General features: G+C 39.3%; 1 protein-coding gene across 1 annotated transcript in view; it reads right to left on the reverse strand.

Annotated features, from left to right (window-relative positions):
- Nucleotides 1-18,378, reverse strand: part of KIF26B (kinesin family member 26B) — a 288,027-nt gene that overhangs the window by 166,891 nt on the left and 102,758 nt on the right. The window contains exon 4 of the mRNA XM_027740999.2: nt 2,756-2,922. Within this exon, the coding sequence (XP_027596800.1) occupies nt 2,756-2,922 (167 nt within the window). The remainder of the gene's footprint in view (nt 1-2,755; nt 2,923-18,378) is intronic.

Below are 18,378 nucleotides of genomic sequence, written 5' to 3' on the forward strand. Positions count from 1 at the left end.
ATATTCATAAGCCTACCAGCTGAGCACTTTGGACAGTTTTCAGTGTTTGTTCCTTTAAAACATTCACATGCTGTTCCCCAGGAATCCTGATGTGTCATAAGTTCCCTTGCAACAATATCCCAACAAATGACAATTCACAAGAGTTGCAGCCCTTTTAGCTGGTTTGGAAATCTGTCAGCTATAGATCATGAAATATAACAGTCAATTACTGAGATATCTGAATATTACTGAGATATTTTTTATAAAACCTGAGAGTCACTATGGCCTCGGGATGCTTCTTCATGGCTCAATGCCAGCTGTAGGCCAATCAAGTGACTATCACTGTTGGACTAGTAATGCCTGAGAACAGAAAAATTATAAGCTCCCAGTATGCCATGCCTGATGTTTCTCAAGTAATTACAACCAAAATTTCCCATGGATGCCTTGACATTTCCTCTGTACCAGGGTATTTTAGTTAATTGGGTTTTTTCCTCATGATGGATGACTTTTATGTGAGCCTCGTCTGAGGTTTGCTTTGCTTGTTAGGGAACTTGAGTGAAATACTGTGGGATACTATTCAAATTTCAGAAGAATATGTTCCACTCTTCTACTTTGAACTTCAGCTTCGCATTAGCAAATTTCTCTGGCTTTGTAATAATTTCTCACTTACTGACTGTAAACATTGTATGTGACACAAACTCAAAAAAAAACAGACATGGTTGGTTAGTCACTACTCCATGTGTCACTAACCATCAGAAAAAGCAAAAGTTTGGAATTCATAGGCCTGGTACAAAGGACTGTTTCACATTGTAAACAGGGCAGCATCTTAGTGAGCTAGACAACCACTGCCTTCTACCTTATGTTTTATAATACACATACATGTGGGTTCTTATGCTTCTTACCCCAACTTTAAAAAAATGTAAACAGACACATAAGATGCAAAACAAAAAATAATTATTCACATTTTGAAAACAAATTGTGGATTTTCTTGTTAAAAGGTCAAGTAGTGAACAACTGACTTGAATTTGCTTAAATTGCCAGCAGATGATGTAACTTGAAGTCCAGGACAAAACTGACTTATACAAGTAAGATTACACTAATTGTGCAATACCCCAAACTAAACCAGGTGGTTTTGTCTTGCTAAGTAGAGTTTAAGAATAAACAACCTAAACATGAGATCTCTGCAGGGCCAAGCATACCCAAGAATTCACATCATCAGCTAGAAGCTAACAGAGTTCTACTTAAAATGATGTGATTTACACCAGGGATTTTGAGTAAATTTAATTAGTTTCCTACATTTCAGCAGAGTATACTAAAAGTAAATGAATTCCCTCAGCATAAACAGTGAAACAATGAAGAACAAATGAGTTAAGCCATCTTCATAAATCAATTCACGCTAAAATATGTGCTAATCCCAATCTGCACGCCAGTTAGATATTACCATGTGTGTACATTCAGCAATTTTAATTTAAATTGCCTGCAGTTAAACAGAAAAGGGTAGCAAACCCCTCTCATCATTCACATGCTATTGCAGCACCACATCTGCAAAGAAAAAAATGGCAGAGCTGCCCCAAACAACTGGATCTTCTAAAATTCTACTCTTAATCCTTTTACATGACTCCCTTGCTGTGTGACACTGATCGAACATATGTTGCCCTCATGTTGGTGAGGAAAAATAGGAGACGCAGGTATTCTTTCCAGATTTATGGAGTCCAACAACTTTATAAATTTTCCATTTACCTTTAAAATAAAATAGAATCATATGGAATTACTAATAATTTGGCTCTCTCAAAGGAAGAAAACTAATCTGAAAATGCTTGAGGCATTCACTCAAAATTCACTCCATGTTTTGAAATCAAGATCTCTCACTGGATTGGTTTGGAAGTGCTATAATAATAGCTTATTCTCTTGATATTTCATTACTTTCACAACTCTTCCCAAGTCAATCTGTTAATTAATAAAAAGCATTAAAAGACAAGGATTATTTCAACGTCTTTTGTTACATAAGGATTCAACCGGGCTAACGAGATTATGTTCTGCAAAGAGTGTATTTCCACACAAAAAAATATTTCCATTGGTGATAATTGATATTTCACTTACTAGCTGCTATGCCAATTTAACAAAACATTTTTACTAACAAATTAATAAAGATAGCTGTAAGATTTTTTAATGAAATTTTACCTCAATATTTTTTTAACATTTTCTGAATATTCAACAGAAAGGGCGTTCTAAGGCTGAATTTAGACCCTCAGGTCAATTTAATGACATGACAGGGACAGGAGCTGAAATCAGAAACCTTAATTTTTCAGCCTGAAAGTGGAAATCTTGATAATTTCCCAATATGGAAGTAAAATTCAACAAAGAAGTCTGATGATTGCTACCAAATAGAACTACCAGTTCCAGTTAGCTCTACAATTAATTCCCTATCTCAGACAATTACTTGGATGGGCTCTTCTCATTCAGGGATACACCGTCCTAAAAATGTCGCTAAAATATTATTTGGGGAGCACAGTCCCATTTTAGCCCAAATCAAGCATGAAGAGATGTTTTACAGAAGAGGGTAGAAGTATTACCCCCATTTTACAGATAAATGCATACAGGTGGATTGAACAATATTTTCGTGGTAATTCCTGAAAGTCTGTGATAGGTCCGTATCTGTAGCCATGTTTTTGACATGCATGCTGTACTCTGTCAATCCCACTTCTTCACTACAGAGTCACCTCCTTTGAAAGAAGTTATGTTTCCAGAGAAGGAAAATCTGAGGAACCTTTCTTACCTGGCAAAAAATGATGCTGCCACTGAGGTGCCTGTGGATACTTCACTGGCAACATATGTGTTCTGGGAAGCAGGGAAGCTGTACAGGGAGGGTTTATCTGCATTGTAGCGGTTCAGTGCTGCTTCAGTCAGGCCCTCTCGACTAGTCTCTGTCATAAGCTGAGATATCTGAAAACAGAAAAAAACAGAAGTGTCATCAGCTAAAGCTCACTAGCTGACCCCTCCTAATCCAGAAGTACCTCCAGATTGCAGATGGAGTAAGAGAGGCATTTCATTCACTATCTCTTTGCTGCTCTGTGAACAAGCTTATTGCTTCTTTCATGCTAATCTACAGTACCTTAGCTCAGCTCTAACCTTGTCTGCATTAAAACTAGTAGGATAAATTTATCCCATCAATAAATGTCAATAATGTCTGTGGTTTTCCATTCACATAGAAAAGAAAGAGTAAACCCTAATCCTTGCCTGGTTTTATCTTATGGTACAAGAGAGACAGTTTTGCTATGTGCAAGATATTTATATTTTACTCCAGGCCTTTGTAAAATAACACAGCACTAGCATATTAAGCATTTTTGTTGACCTTTCTTCAGCAAACCCAATACACAGCATAGGAAGAAGTCCCATGGGATCTTAGGCAATTTATCATCTCTCTGGAAAATTGGGACCATTACTACTCACTTTCATTGGCTTTATTGAAAGATTTTAAACATTTCATTCTTTTGACGGTCCATTTAACATTTTTTTCCCCTGTTAGGAAGCCTCATCTCAGCTTTTCATTGTCTGAAAAAGAACCAGAGTTCAAACTGACCTGACCCAGCTCTCCTCAGATCAATTGAAAGATCCCTTGACTTCAGAGAAAGCTGGATCAGCTCTACCAAAGCACCTCCTCAAAACTTTGATTTCAGTTTCCTGACTTCTTCTGGATGAATTTACAATGAAGTAATGTCAGCTACTGTACTTCATGCAATTCCTAAAACATTCTTTCTTCCTTCCCTCGTTTCAATGACAAATAGCTTTTGTTCACCAATGTGTGTTACAAAATTGCTACATATGCCTTAAAAGAGCCCTTTCAAATTATCGCTAGCAATCATCCAAGGTATAACTTCCTTCTCCCTGCAAAAAGTTTGCAAGAGGCAGTCTCTAACCAGTTCAATTTCAGTTTTCATGCCTCTACTTATCACCACAATACCAACAGAACATCTTCGTGAGGCATGTCAAGAAAAGTACTTGAAATAATCCTGTATTTCTTCTTCCGCTCAGACTTGCTTTATTTCAGCTGTTAAACATTTCAGTTATTAAAAGCAAAGTTGAAGAACTGATTTGTATTTGGAAGGGGAAAAAGACGTGATATGGCAACATTTTTTAGACCAACTATCACACAACCTCTATTTCTCTCATAGAGAATTGCTATCCATTCTACGATGGCTAAGAAGATAATCCAAGTGTTTATCCTTAATTGCATACTTTTAGACCAATTGACTGCAATACTTCAAGAGAAGGAATACTAAACTAGCCACTCTATTTTCATGAGGAACCAATAAAATTGCTGCAAGTGTCCCCATCATGTTAATCTTATGGTGAGCCCTTCTAATTTACAAGATTCAGGATTCACTACTCTGAATAAGCAGTGCTCTCGGAAGGCTACAGATGAAATTCTGGACTTAAATCATCTCATACTACTGTTAGAATGCAGGAATTCAGGCTGTCTGCCAGGATACCTCCACATTTCCAGTGTGCAGGCAGACAGTTCTTCAGTGTTCTGCTACCCTATGTATGTCCACCTGGGGCATCCAACACACTTGATTTCACTAAGTAATTATTCCTTAAATATTGCATAATTTTGGCTAACTCAGCTATTTATATTTGCAATGAACTAGTACAAGATTCTGCCCTGTCCCCTCAAATTATCCTGAAACCAAATTCATCAACTGCTAAACAGACAGATTTTAAAAGCCCACTCTTCAGAGCAGAGTATACATACAAACCTAACCTCATCTTAGTTCATCTGATTCATATATCTGAAATCAGAATGGATTATCATTAATTAATTACCATTGTTGACAGTGTCACTAGGAAGTGCTACTCCCATGGCAACTGAACAGCAGTTAAGAAATTGATGAGTTGACTTATGTCAACTGCAATCATAACCTCTCCATATTCTGCCAAATAAAGGTACAGCTCCAAATATGAATTTCCACAGGCAGTGCGGTACATTTCTATTGGTGTCAGCAGATCCCCTGAAGTTTTAAGACAGTGAAGCTTGAGAGGCATTTGAGCCAACTGCAAAACAGGAAAGGATTTGTGTATCTTGGTATTTGGAACAACCAGAAAACAATAAACGTGACATGGGCATAAAAGCCTATGTCATGTTGGTTACATGGTTTCTGTGATTATAGAGACTTTGAGGTGTTCCATGTCCACATCCACAAGTCCTACTAATGTGACCAGCACAGAGCAATAAAATCCCTCAAACTGATTGTGCACATTCCTGTAAAGTATTACTCTCTAGCTTCCTCAGAATCTGTTTAGATGCTTGGTTCCTGAATTTATTGGATAACTAGTTCTTATACACAAGCACTCAAAAATAATCACTTACCAAAGAAATATGAGATTGTTTCACAAAGATATAAATATAAAACACTGTTCCTCACCTATGCACTCAGAGAGAAGTGAATATTAGTCAGCCAATGGAATGTTAATGCTTTTTTAATAAATAGGGATGAGGATCTTATAAAGCCTGTTATTAAGGTCACATTTTCTTACAGCAAAATGCAAAGGAACTGAAGGAGAAGCTGGAAATGATCAAACACATTTACAAATTCTGTATTTGTGAAGTGTCACACTATCCATAGGACTGAGAGAAAAGAGACAAATAATACTTATTTTAGTAACTGCACGTACTATGAGCAGATGCTGAATGGGGTTGTTTCTATATAAATGTAGGCTTTTCAGTACTCTTGCTACTTTGTTGTGTCCAACACAACAGTCCAAGTACTACAGGGGATGGTCAGCTGCTCAAATTGCAAGCTGTGAAACATCTGTATGGTACTGACCACCAGAGCCTGCTGGACAAGCAGCAGCTCTCCTTCATGTTCATTCACACCACTTGCTTTGTTGCAGAACACAGGAAGCTACTTCTTGACATTAACATTGATGTACCATCTGCGAAAAGCAGCATTCCTGAGAGCCCTCCTAGAGGTGCCCTGGATGGACACTCATAATGCAGCATGTTGGACTAGTTAAACACTTTCTTGATCCTGAGGTCCAGCACCACTGTCTGGTTTCCTTACAGATGCTGGCACACTTCCTGGCCAAAAAAAAAATCTGTTTCTCAGCATGAAGTCACTCAGAACTAAACTCTAAATGTACATACTGTCTGTCCTTGAGCTCCTTTGATTTACTCTTTTCCTCAGCAGAGACACTTCATAGTCAACAGTGATTACAGGGATACTGAAATGGGAACATACTTTGTTTTACCTAAGATGTAGAAAAATCAAGATAAAATAAAATCTGGCTTAAGCCACAGTCCAGGATTTCCTAATGTAGGAATATCTCCAGTTTTAGTACTTTATTACTTTTTGCCAATGTGGGATTTTTTCAACAGTGAAATGTCTCCAGGAGAAATGAAAGCTGAAATATTTTCTTGAATTACAAACATTCTCCAATTCCTCATCTGGGAAGTCTGCAACCACTTGGTGCTACAAAGGTAAAAGCCCACAGAAGCACCTTGTGATACTGCAACACCCATAGCCTCTAACAGAACAACAGGTTTTGTCTGAACGAGTTCAAGTCACTCTTTTTTTGCTATCTTTTCCTTATATCCTTTTGGTCATGCAGCCAGTGGTGATGAAAGGTAAAGATGGTGCTGTGAACCATGTTGGCATCCAGTACTTTTCAGAGTATTGTTCATACTGCACAAATTTGTACAAGTGTGTCAATCCATGGGTTGAGTACCTCACTAGATGTGTGCCCACAATATTTGACTAATAAATCGTCATTTATCCCCAGAGTTCAATACATATACATAAGGCAGGGGGGCAGAAAGAAATCCAGACAATTCATATATCCAGAGACTACTGGCTTTAAGTCAGTTATTTTGCATTTACTTTCTTTTCCCTCATAGATTGGAGAGAGTAGAAATCATTCAAATTGTTAAACCAAACTGAAAAGTGGTCTTTGGAGGGAATATTACCATCTCATTTATTCTGTCCTCCAGTCACAGTAACAAATTATCCCTTTCTCTTCTGACATCACTCACTGAATTCACACATATACAAACTCAAGTAAATCGCCCAAAATATATAAAGTATTTAGGGAAAAACACTCACATAACACACATTTCCAAAGTTATTAGAGAATTTGGTTTTCCCTGTCCCACTGCCAAAGAATAGTTGAAAATTACACTTTGAGCATTAACAAACTCACTTTTTCTTTTTTACCTTTCTCTTTTTCCACACTAATGTGGGTCTGGCAAGCACAATTCAAGTAAATCTGCCTCTTTAGTGTCACCATCTCTCTTACTAGATGCTGTTTCAGTCTTTAAGGGGGAAAAGACTTGATTCTTAAATTATCTTTCCCTTCTCTTTTGTGAGTACCCACATAGCATATACAAGAGGTTTAAGATCACTTAATAGGACATAGGAAAAATTCCTTCATAGAATTGTTGGCAGCACATCAGTGCCTGGATAAGGAACAAAAAGACAAAGAATGAAACAACACAACCTTTCATGCCTCAATAAAAACCTTCTAAGTGCATGTGGGACAAGACAGATATCCCTCCCAAGGCTTCATTTTTTTCCTCCTGTCTCATAAATGCAAGGCATCCATTAACTTCCTCTTTCACTGGTTGCTGACAGTATACAGCAAGAGCTAGAGATAAATCATGATTTAAATTCCCTAATTCGTAGGAAAAAGATGGCTCTGCAGTTAAACTACAGGTGTCAGCCAGGCTAGATTCTCTTCCTATTCCAATTACAGAGTCTCTCTGTGCATAAGACTTGCCATCATGCAGTATGAGGTTAATTATATTTACATAAGGGCATTTTACAGCCCAGCTCATTAGTGGTTTCTAAAGTTCCTAACTGAGGACTTCCAACTGAAATTACTGTACAAATGGAAGTTAGCATTTATGAAAGATATGAAACATCCATTGCTCTGGAGGTAGTGAAGCATTCAGGAACATCCCCAAAATCTAGTTAACATTAGTAACTGATGAATGAACTGAATGCACAGAAATGTGTGAAAGATATCCATGTCAAAGCTAAATTCAAAAATTCAAATTCACTACAAAGCAATTCTCAGAGTCCAGAGTTCCTAACCTCAGGAGAGAAGCTCACCGGGAAGAAGAAAGTGAAGGTAGAAAGCTCTCTTTCATAAATGCACAAACACTCCTGAATGGCTTCTTTGGCAATCCACTCTTTATTCAGAGCAGCACTGAATTTTCTGCCCAATAAATACTGATGTAATTACTTCCTGGGTTATTTTAGACAGCATGTCTATATTAAACAAGAAAAAGGCTCTTCTTAAAGACTCTCCTTTTAAAGCTGAGTCGAGGGAAGCACTAAAAGATAGATGTCTCAAAGCTTTAGCACACAAAAAAAAATCATAAATTCTTATAAACCTGTTTATAACACAAGTTTAACAGCTTAATACCAAGTTTTCCATTACACACAATCAAGTATTCTGGCTATTCTAAGATATTAATTTTTTACCTTCTGCCCAACTCCTTTTGGCTCTTCAGTTTACTCTCAGTCATAACAAGATAAATTTATTCTTCCTGTTTGGCTCAAGAAGCCTGGTTTCTGGTCTATGGGAGTGATGAAACTAGCACTGGGAGATGCAATTTACAATACATCATTCATGTGTCTTTCTTCTGACATAGAAAACTTTCCTGAGAACTAAGCAATGCTGGTTTTTCTGGGCTTTACCTACTAATTCTTAAAGGTTGAGGCAAGTATCTAATTTACAAATTAATTTTGAAAACTGAAAGAATTCTTCCACTTTCTTTAGTGTTTAAGTGTTCGCTATCTGATGTGACAGTGCAGTGGATTGTAGAATGAGACAAAACTCTGAAGTCTTCAGTAAGCTACCAGCTTCCCAGCTGCTAAAACTGCCAGTGGAATTACAGTAAGTTGCCTATAGGAACCAGCATCAGAAAACAAACAGAGCAGGAGATAATACTTCTTGAGTCTCTTCAGAAGGGAGGTTAATGAAGGAAATACTGGAGTTCTACCTCACCTGGAGAACACATCCCTCAACAAGGGAATTTATCAATAAGAAGCAGGCTCTCTTTCTACAATTTGGCTATTTTCTCTGAGCTCCCTTGGCAATAGTGTTCATCACTTCTGCCTAACATGGATGTTCTGCATTAATCTCTGTGCAGTAATAAAAAAAGTGCAGCATAAATTTATGTTTGGTAGCATTCAAAGGACAAGGTAGCAGCTGGGATTCACTGTACTCAGTACCAAAAACTAAAAAGAGAACAGTGGATAATTTGATATTTACTGTATTTCATTTTCATCATTTTCGCATGTTGTTGGGAGAGGTTAACATATGAAAAAAGGAAACGAAAATAACATACGGTCAATTTCAAATATCATTGTTAAATACAGCTTCAAATAGTTTGTGGTAAATCTGGTAGAGGGTTTACTGAACTACCAGTAAACTGAAGTGGGATTTTAAGGATGAAGAGGTAGAGGAAAAAAGGAATATTGTGCTGCCCACACAACTATCAAATCATTAACGCATCCTTCACAGGGCAAAAGGGAACAATTACACCATTCAGTCAAAACAACTTGAAAGTGGTGGTTATTTACTAAGTTAATCATCTTTCAATACACCACGGAATACCAAGGACATACACTTCATCTCTCAAAAATCACTCACTCCAACAGAGGAAACATTTAAGGAATTATTCAGGACAAAATCCACCTTTAGGGAAAATAATTTTGAAACAGTAGCAAGTTCCTGTAACTTATATAGCATCTTGCCATTTGACTACGACCTTTTTCTCTCATAGTAAAATACTAAGCTTCTCTATAGCTAGAGATCACTGCCACTGCTGATACAGACTCTGTGTGAACCAGAGCAAGACATAAGATTCTGATAGTCCTTTCCTTGTCAAAAGAATGTGTTCTACGAGCAAGAGGCTGAAAAAGGCCATGCATAAAGTCTGCTGTGTTCAGACTCCTTCTTGAAGGTAGACATACTGAATGCTGCTTAGTGAAGGCAACTTGCTATTCATTGTGAATACTGAAGCTCTATGGATGATCTTCAGGCATGCTCTGCTCCTACTTCAAGCAAATTTACACACAAAGTCTGAAATATTTCTAGCAGAACAGGCTGCTGTAACAGCACAGTTTGTGTCTAAACACAAAACAATGTATCTTAGAGTGAGGTTTTTCAAAGGCAGAATCACTGGCATTGTAAAAATGCTGATCGTGCTTTGTATTTAACAAGAAAGAGTCAAAATGTATTTACCATAAACTACTTCTCTTGAAACATAACTTAGTTACCATGGCAGCACGTAGAGCTTAATTGCAACCTTCAGCTTTCTGCTGTCCAAAAGAAGGATGACCTTTGACTGTCGCAGTTCCCTCCCATATCCCTCTAGAAAACAGATAACTGTTGTTGTTGTTGTTCTTATTACACAGATCGAGTACACTCCTCAGCACAGATGAAATCCAAATTTTCACACACATGGATATATCCTCCCATCAAAACTGCTATGATATATTTAGTTCCATATTACACTCAAAAGCCCATTAAATTAAATACTTTGCCACAAATGACAATGTCTCAAGATCAACTGCTTAGAGGCTAACTGGACGTCCAAATAATGGTGGAGTTCTCTGCTGTAAGACATTTTCTTCCAATTCTTACTTCTAAGAGTTCTGCCATACAAAAGAGATTTTTTTTTTTCCAGCTGGGTTCCTATAAGTGTATGGGGCCTGACAGGATTCATCCAAGAGTACTATTCAAAGAGCTGGATGATGTCATCATGAGACCTCTCAAAATGATCTTTTGAAATGAGTCTTGGAAATCTGGTGAGGTTCTGATTGACTGGAAACTGGCAAACACTGTCCCAATTTTAAAGAAGGATAAGAGGAATGACCCTGGTAACTACAAGCCTGACAGTCTCACTTCACCGCCTGGTAAAATCACAAAGAAGATTATACTGGGAGTTATTGAAAAACACCTGAAGGACAACAGTCATCAATCACAGCCAGTGTGGCTCTGTGAGGGCAAAGTCCTTCTTGTCAAACTGAATTTCCTTTTTGACAAGGTAACCCACCTGGCTGATCGAAGGAAGCCAGTTGATGTAATCTTTTTGGATTTCAGTAAAGATTTTGATACTGTCTCTCACAGGATCCATCTGGACAAAGTGTCCAGCACAGCTGGATAAACATATCATGTGATGGGTGAGCACTTGGCTCTTGGGTCAGACACAAAGGGTAATAATTAATGGGGTAACATCAGGCCGGTGACCTGTCAGTAGTGAGGTTCCACAGGGCTCCATTTTAGAGCCAGTTCTCTTTAACATCTTCATAAACAACTTGGATGCAGGACTCAAAGGAATAATAAGTACATTTGCTGGGGATACTAGATTGGGAGGAGTTGTTGACTCCCCTGAAGTCAGAGAGGTCCTGCAAGGAGAGAAGCAACCACCAACCGTGTGAAGTTCAACATGGGGAAGTGTGAGATTCTGCACCTGGGATGGGGTAACCCTGGATGTATGTCCAGACTGGAGAATGAGATGCTGGAAGGCAGTGCCATGGAAAGGGACCTGGAGATCCTGGTCAATGGCAAGTTGAATATGAGCCAGCAGTGCCCTGGCAGCCAAGAGGGCCAAACCTGTCCTGGGGGGCATCAGGCAAAGCATCACCAGCTGGCCAAGGAAGGGGATTGTCCCACTCTGCTCTGCACTGGGGCGACCTCACCTTGAATATTGTGTGCAGTTTTGGGCACCAAAATATGGGAAATATCAAGCTATTAGAGGATGTCCAAAGGAGGGCAACGAAGATGGTGAAGGGCCTTGAGGGGACACCATACGAGGAGTGGCTGAGATCACTGTTCAGCCTGGAGAAGAGGAGACTGAGGGGACACCTCATCACAGTCTACAACTTTCTCATGAGGAAGAGCACTTTCACTCATTCACTCTGTGCACCTTCTTGCCCTAGCTTTTGAAATGAAAAGCAAAGCAAAACAAGCAAAAGCAAAACTATACAGTGAAACAGTAATGCCCAAAAAATCTGCAAGTTACTTCTTGAGCACACTCCCCTCAGAAACAGTATCAAATAAGAATTGCATTAGCAACAATGAAATTTGTTATAAAACAGGAAATCTGCTCTAATAAGCCTGCGACAATTCGCTTGCTTAGCTAATTCCCACACAGACCATAACTTGGTAAATACTAGTTGATGCTCCATCCCAAGAAACCTCCACCACTGAGACATGACACATACAGACTTGTTTTGATCTGGTTTTACAATGAATTCAGTTTTCTCAATTTGGCAGTGCCCTTTTGAATTAAGTAGTCCAGGGAAGTAGTTAATATCACAGAAAAACAGAACTGTTAGGGGTGGAAGGGACCTCTGGAGATCATCCAATGCCCCTACCAAGGCAGGGTCCAATGCCCCTACCAAGGCAGGGTCATCAAGACACAGGAACATATTCAGGTGGGTTTTGAATGTCTCCAGAGGGGAAGACTCCACGACCTCCCTGGGCAGCCTGTTCCAGTGCTCTGCCACCCTCAATTTAAATAAGTTCTTCCTTCTTTTGAGGTAAAATTTCTTTATGTTTTAGTTTATGGTTATTTTTCCTCATCCTGTCACTGGGCACCACCAAAAAGGGTCTGACACTGTCCTCTTAGCACCTGCCTTTGAGATATTTATATGCATCAATGAGATCCCCTCTCAGTCTTCTCTAGACTAAACAGGAGCAGCTCCCACAGTCTCTCCTCACAAGAGAGATGCTCCAGATGCCTAATCATCTTCGTGGCCCTCCATTGGACCCTCTCCAGTAGATCCTTGTCTTTCTTGTACTGAGGAGAACTGAACCCAGTACTCCCGATGTGGCCTCACTAGGGCCAAATAGAGGGGTAAGATCACCTCCCTCGACCTGCTGACCACACTCTTCCTGATGCACCCCAGGATACCATTGGCTCTCTTGGCTGCAAGGGCACACTGCTGGCTCATAGTCAACTTGTCATCCATCAAGACTCTGAGATCATTCTCAGCAGAGCTGCTCTCCAGTGGTTCAGCCCCCATCCTGTACTGGTACTTGAGGTTATTCCCCCCCCAGCTGCAGGACCCTGCACTTGCCCTTGTTGAACCTCATCAGGTTTCTCTCTGCTCAACTCTCCTGCCTATCAAGGTCCCACTGAATGGCAGCACAGCCTTCAGGTGTATCAGCCACTTCCCCCAGTTTCTTATCATCAGCAAACTGGCTGAGGGTGCATTCCATCCTTCATCCAGGTCACTGATAAACAAGTTAAATAAGACTGGACCCAGTATTGGTCCCTGGGCAACACCACTTACTACAGACCTCCAACTGGATTCTACTCCACTGGTCATGACCCTGTGAGCTCTGCCATTCAGTTCTCGATTCTCCTCACTTTCCATTCATCTAACCCACATTTCCTGAGCTTACCTATGAAGATGTTATGCAAAACAGTGTCAAAAGCCTTGTAAAGTCAAGGTAGATGACACCCACTGCTCTCCCCTCATTGACCCATCCTGTACCTACACCAAAAGGAATCAGTATAGAATCTGAAATCGTATCGATCAAGCCGCCTTCTTGCTTCCTCATTTTGTTTTTATATATTTATTAAGCAGAAAAGTAAACAGAAGGAAAAAATATTAGAGGAGGGGAAATTTCATGATCTGAAGCATTCAGAACAGCAAATATCTAACCTCAAGTTAACTCAACCCTTGTAGAGAAGTTGAAAATTCTAGTGTGCAGTGGTCCTTTAGTCTGAGTGACACAGCTTGCAAATTTTATCTATTGGCTACTACCTAACTGTCAAACTATTTTCTGAAAGGTAAGGAAGGCCTCTATCTTATTCCAAAACTGCAATAGCTGTCAGACCTACCATTCTGAATACCTTCAATGTTTTCTGATGTCCCCTCAGAATTATGCCAGCCTTTCCTATTCCTCTCCAAGGAAGCTACAGGCTGGATAGCGATCCTGGCATGCAAATCTGCTCACTCTCCTCACCCCAGAGGTCCCCCAGAAAAGCAGAATGCCCCTAGGCAGACCTCTGCAAGGCTGTGAGCCACCCCTTGTGAGTAGAGCAATAAAGCACCATCAGCTAGGCCCACATACGTCTCTCATTCACAAAGCTCCACCAGCGAAGCCTCTGATGACAGAATAGCAATGTGAGGTTTCCCAGTTGGCATATTCCCACACTGACTCTGCAAATGAAAAGGAGGAACACCAGCTAGCAAAGAGAGGTCCTGTTCTCAATTTTGTGTCTCTAAGCATTTTAACAATGAAAAAAGACACTGTGCAGCAACACAATAAAACTGCTTCCTTTCTTGTCAAGAAGATGACAATAACATGGCAATCTGTGGGAAAGCTGAGGCTGCCTCTAGCTTTCAGATTTTTTTAAATCTGTTTTTATGAAGTAGTTAATTCTCTTAATTGTCTTGCTGCATTATAAAGCTGTGCAGCTGGAAATTAATTGGATCTTTTTCTACTATGACTTGTTTGCTATCAGATTAGTAACATTTTACAAGAGAAAAGGCCTTTCTTTTGTGTGACTCAGTTAAAGTTGATTTCATACATCCAGATTCAGCACTTATACTGTAATCCCTTGTTGCATCAGCTACCTTTTGAGTCCTCAGCAGCCAGGTTAATTGTGCTAAAATAACTAGTGCAACAATGAAGAGTGTGTGCAGACTACAAAAGAGGAGTATGTCTGACTGCTGTCTGTACACATGTACACATGGGGCAGCAGCTACATGAAATGACTGCACTTTTAAAGCTGAGGCACAAGTCTCTCTGGTTCACTGTGTGCAGGAGTAATGCATTTGTTATGAAAACAAACTTTCATTTCTCTGATCAGTTACTAACTGCCAGCAATGTCAAGACATCACAAGAAGTTCAAATCTTACTGTAGGTGTTTCCCTATCACAAACAAAAATCTGTGAGCCACTGACCTTTCCCTTGTCAGTTGACAAGAACAGCTCTAGAAGCTACCAGAGTGTGTCAGCATGTGGGCTTAACTTAAATGGCATTATTGACCCAGAAAGGAACTTCTTTCTGTAGCTAGCAAGAGAGTAAGGAATAAAAAATACAATCAGTTTCTCCACACATAAATGTATGAACCAGATCATTAGTCTTTATTTAAAACACATATGGTCAAATTCTACCATGAATATATGAGGAGAGAGAACTACTTCATTTCCAGTATGAAAAAAAATCTGACAGTCTAAGAGATTCCTGCAATGATTACCACATAAGAATGTGGCATAGTGAGAATTCAGTCCACACACATAATCACCTCAAGATCAGACCTTTTGGGGGGATAAGATCAGTACATATCTGATGGGTGTATTACCAAGTTGCCCACGGAAAGGTGCATGGGTTTGATCCCCAGGAGTCTAGAAAATGCCTCGAGTCTATTTGGAAACTATTACCATTCCAGTGACTTCCTCGTCAGAAAGAAATTATGAATATCAGCTTTTCTATAAACTGCTGCCACAGGTTTAATTAGTGAAGGCAGATACCACAACAATACAAATTGTTTTCTCTGTCCGTTAGATCATAAGACTATCAGTAGCGTATCTTTATAAAGGGAGAGACCAGAGGACTTGAACCTAGCATGAGACATTAACTTTTGAACAAATACAAAAGAGTTTCTTGCAGAGAAGAGTCATTTAGAGGCCAGGCATATTTTGGAAGTAGCAATATAGAAGCTTGGGAAATATGAGAGAGACTGAGAAATCTTTCTCAATTCATCAAATATTCTAAGTTTGAAGATTTTTTCTGTAATATCCTTTTCCATATGTTTTCCTAAATCATCTTCCCATAGATGTACTGTTCTAAAAACTGACTAAATACAAGCCAACTTCTGATACGAATAATATTGTTACGCAGTTTTCTTTTTTGCTGCCTCACTGAAATATTAACAATGCAGTGTATGAAAGGACTCTAAGGAGAGTCTTGTAAATCCTAATCCATCCTTAGTGGAATAAAACTTAAGATGTAAATCTGAATGCTTTGTAAAATTTGCATTTCTCAAGACAGGTGAAAGTCTCCAAGTACCCTCAGCTCTTCTGAAAATACATTTAAATTTCACTGCAGCCCGCAAAGAAAGCTTTAAAAAAAGAAAATACTGTGTTCAGATCTTAGCATCTAGTCATCAAGTTGGTGCATTGTTCCTTTCCATTTCAGTTCAGTTTTACCAATGCTAAAACACATCTTCCCACGTATTACCCACATTCAGGTAAAATCTCTTATCTTAAAAAGAGCAATTTACCTCATTTCTGAAAAAGAAAGTATCCTTTCTGTTTCCTCTGTTTGGGCTTGATTCCCCAAGAAGCATTTAGAACTGCAAAGTATTCAGTCCTCTGCATGAAATTTAATTCTTAAAATGAAGTTATCAGCTTAAATGCTTACAATGAAATTAAAAAAATCACTCAAGTTGCATTCAGGTTAAACCATCGTCTGTAGTGCTGTCTAAGAGTCAGTTTTCTCTCCTAATCCTAACTAACTGACATTCTGTGAGGTTAGGAGGGCTCAGGCACTGGAATAAGTTCCTGGGCAAAGTCATAACAGTTGTCCCCATGCACACGCTTTGCCTATAGCAAACACGGTTTTATCTTAAAATCACTTTTCTAGAGCTAAGTCAAAGAAACCAAGTCAAACTGTCTCGAATTTGCTAAAAAGTATGAACATGCATTCACAGTTACTGTGTATTAGTAAGCTTCCTAAGAAGTTATCATGCTGATCATGTGTCTGAGTCCTAAGACACAGATTAGGGTAGGATAGCCAGAACAGGAGCCATTATGCAAGCTTGAACGCATTGTTGCTCAGAAGTTCAACCACAGTACGTTCAAATGGGCTTAGTGGGGCTAAATGTAAATGCAAGGGATTGGCTATTACTTGGTCCAAAAATGCACTGAAGATGTGCAGATGTGGAAACATGAGAAATACCAACAGAGTGGTTTTACAAGAAAGGCACTTTCAGGGGGCTGAATTCCAGCTAGAAAAGCCTCAGAACTGTGAGCCTTGCATTTCCTAGGAATCCCTCTTATTTCATCCCTACAAGCAGATGTTGATATTCTTCAGAAGTCAACACTCTTCAGAAGTTGCTTTTCAATGCAAATACTTTGCAAGACCTTGACAACAACCAACATGTCAAGTCAAAAAGCATAGCAATATCATGTTCCTCTCTTCCCGCAGAGAACCAACATTTAGCCTCAAGTTTCATGCTGAAGACTTCCACCTTTGCAGTGAATTCCACAAACCTGAGCCACCATCTCACAATGTAAGTCATGCTAAACTGCACTGCCCTTTAGCTTTGTGTAGCTGCCTTCCCCTTTTCTGTCCCTACATAAATAGTCCCCTGCAGAAGTTACACATCATAAGGAGGGACCTCTATAAAGTTAACAAGGTTGGTCTTTCTAAGCCCTGTCACAATACATGAGCACGTCTTACTTTCATGTTAATAATAATAATAATTTTAAAACCATAGCAGGAATCATAATTTTTCACAGGAATACATGAAAAGAATTCAAAAGGTGCCAGTAGAGCCTTCAAATGAGGGCAGAGCTGGACAGAAACAGTTCCTTCCTGCCCTGAAGGTGAATGCCTTCAGTCATACATTTGGTTGCCCTATAGCCTTAGTTTGTATAGCTACAGTTGTTATTAACAGTCATAAAAATCACTCAGCTATAAGAATTTGACTTGGAGGCCACTTCCTGGGGTGAATTCCATAGGCCAACAAGGTGCTCAGTTATGCTACAGTGTCTTCTGTTTACTCTAGATTTACAGCCCTCTCAGCTAATGAAAGCAAAAAAGAGGAGGAGCACATCCTCAACTAAACAAATTAACCACTGCTGGTGCATATTGAAAATTGTCACTAAATGGGCCTCTCTCTGTTGTAGTTCCCTTTCTGTGGCACAAAGGATCAAATTGTGACCACCAGGCCACATTCTTGCTAGGGTACTCTGCTGAATGGGATGGATCTTTCATACACCGCACCAAACTGCCTCAGCTTTTTACATATGCTCCTAGACTAATTCTATTTTCCAAGCAAATCATGTTTTTGTCTCCTCCCATTTGCTGCAACTTCTATCATGTTGTCCATCCAAATTATTTGTTGCAGCTGGCCTTGTTTGATTTGCAAGCCTTGAAGGGACCCAAGCCGAGCACAGTTTTCCAGGATGTAACTTAAAACTTATCTGAAGCTGACCTAGCATTTAATTCAAGTGCACACAGTGATCTTTCCCCATTATATGCAATTTGCATTTTGATTTGCAGGAACCATCACAATCTGTCTTCACTGTGACTGCTTTACAGTACAAAGATGACATTCCCACATTCCCCCTTAGGGCCCTTGTACACTGAGAACTTTAAACATACTAACTGTCCATTCTCAGCTGGAATTTCATGCTCATT

The sequence above is a fragment of the Pipra filicauda genome, unplaced genomic scaffold (assembly GCF_003945595.2).
Source record: "Pipra filicauda isolate LSUMZ 115617 unplaced genomic scaffold, ASM394559v2 scaffold351_size757598_pilon, whole genome shotgun sequence".
NCBI lineage: Eukaryota > Metazoa > Chordata > Aves > Passeriformes > Pipridae > Pipra > Pipra filicauda.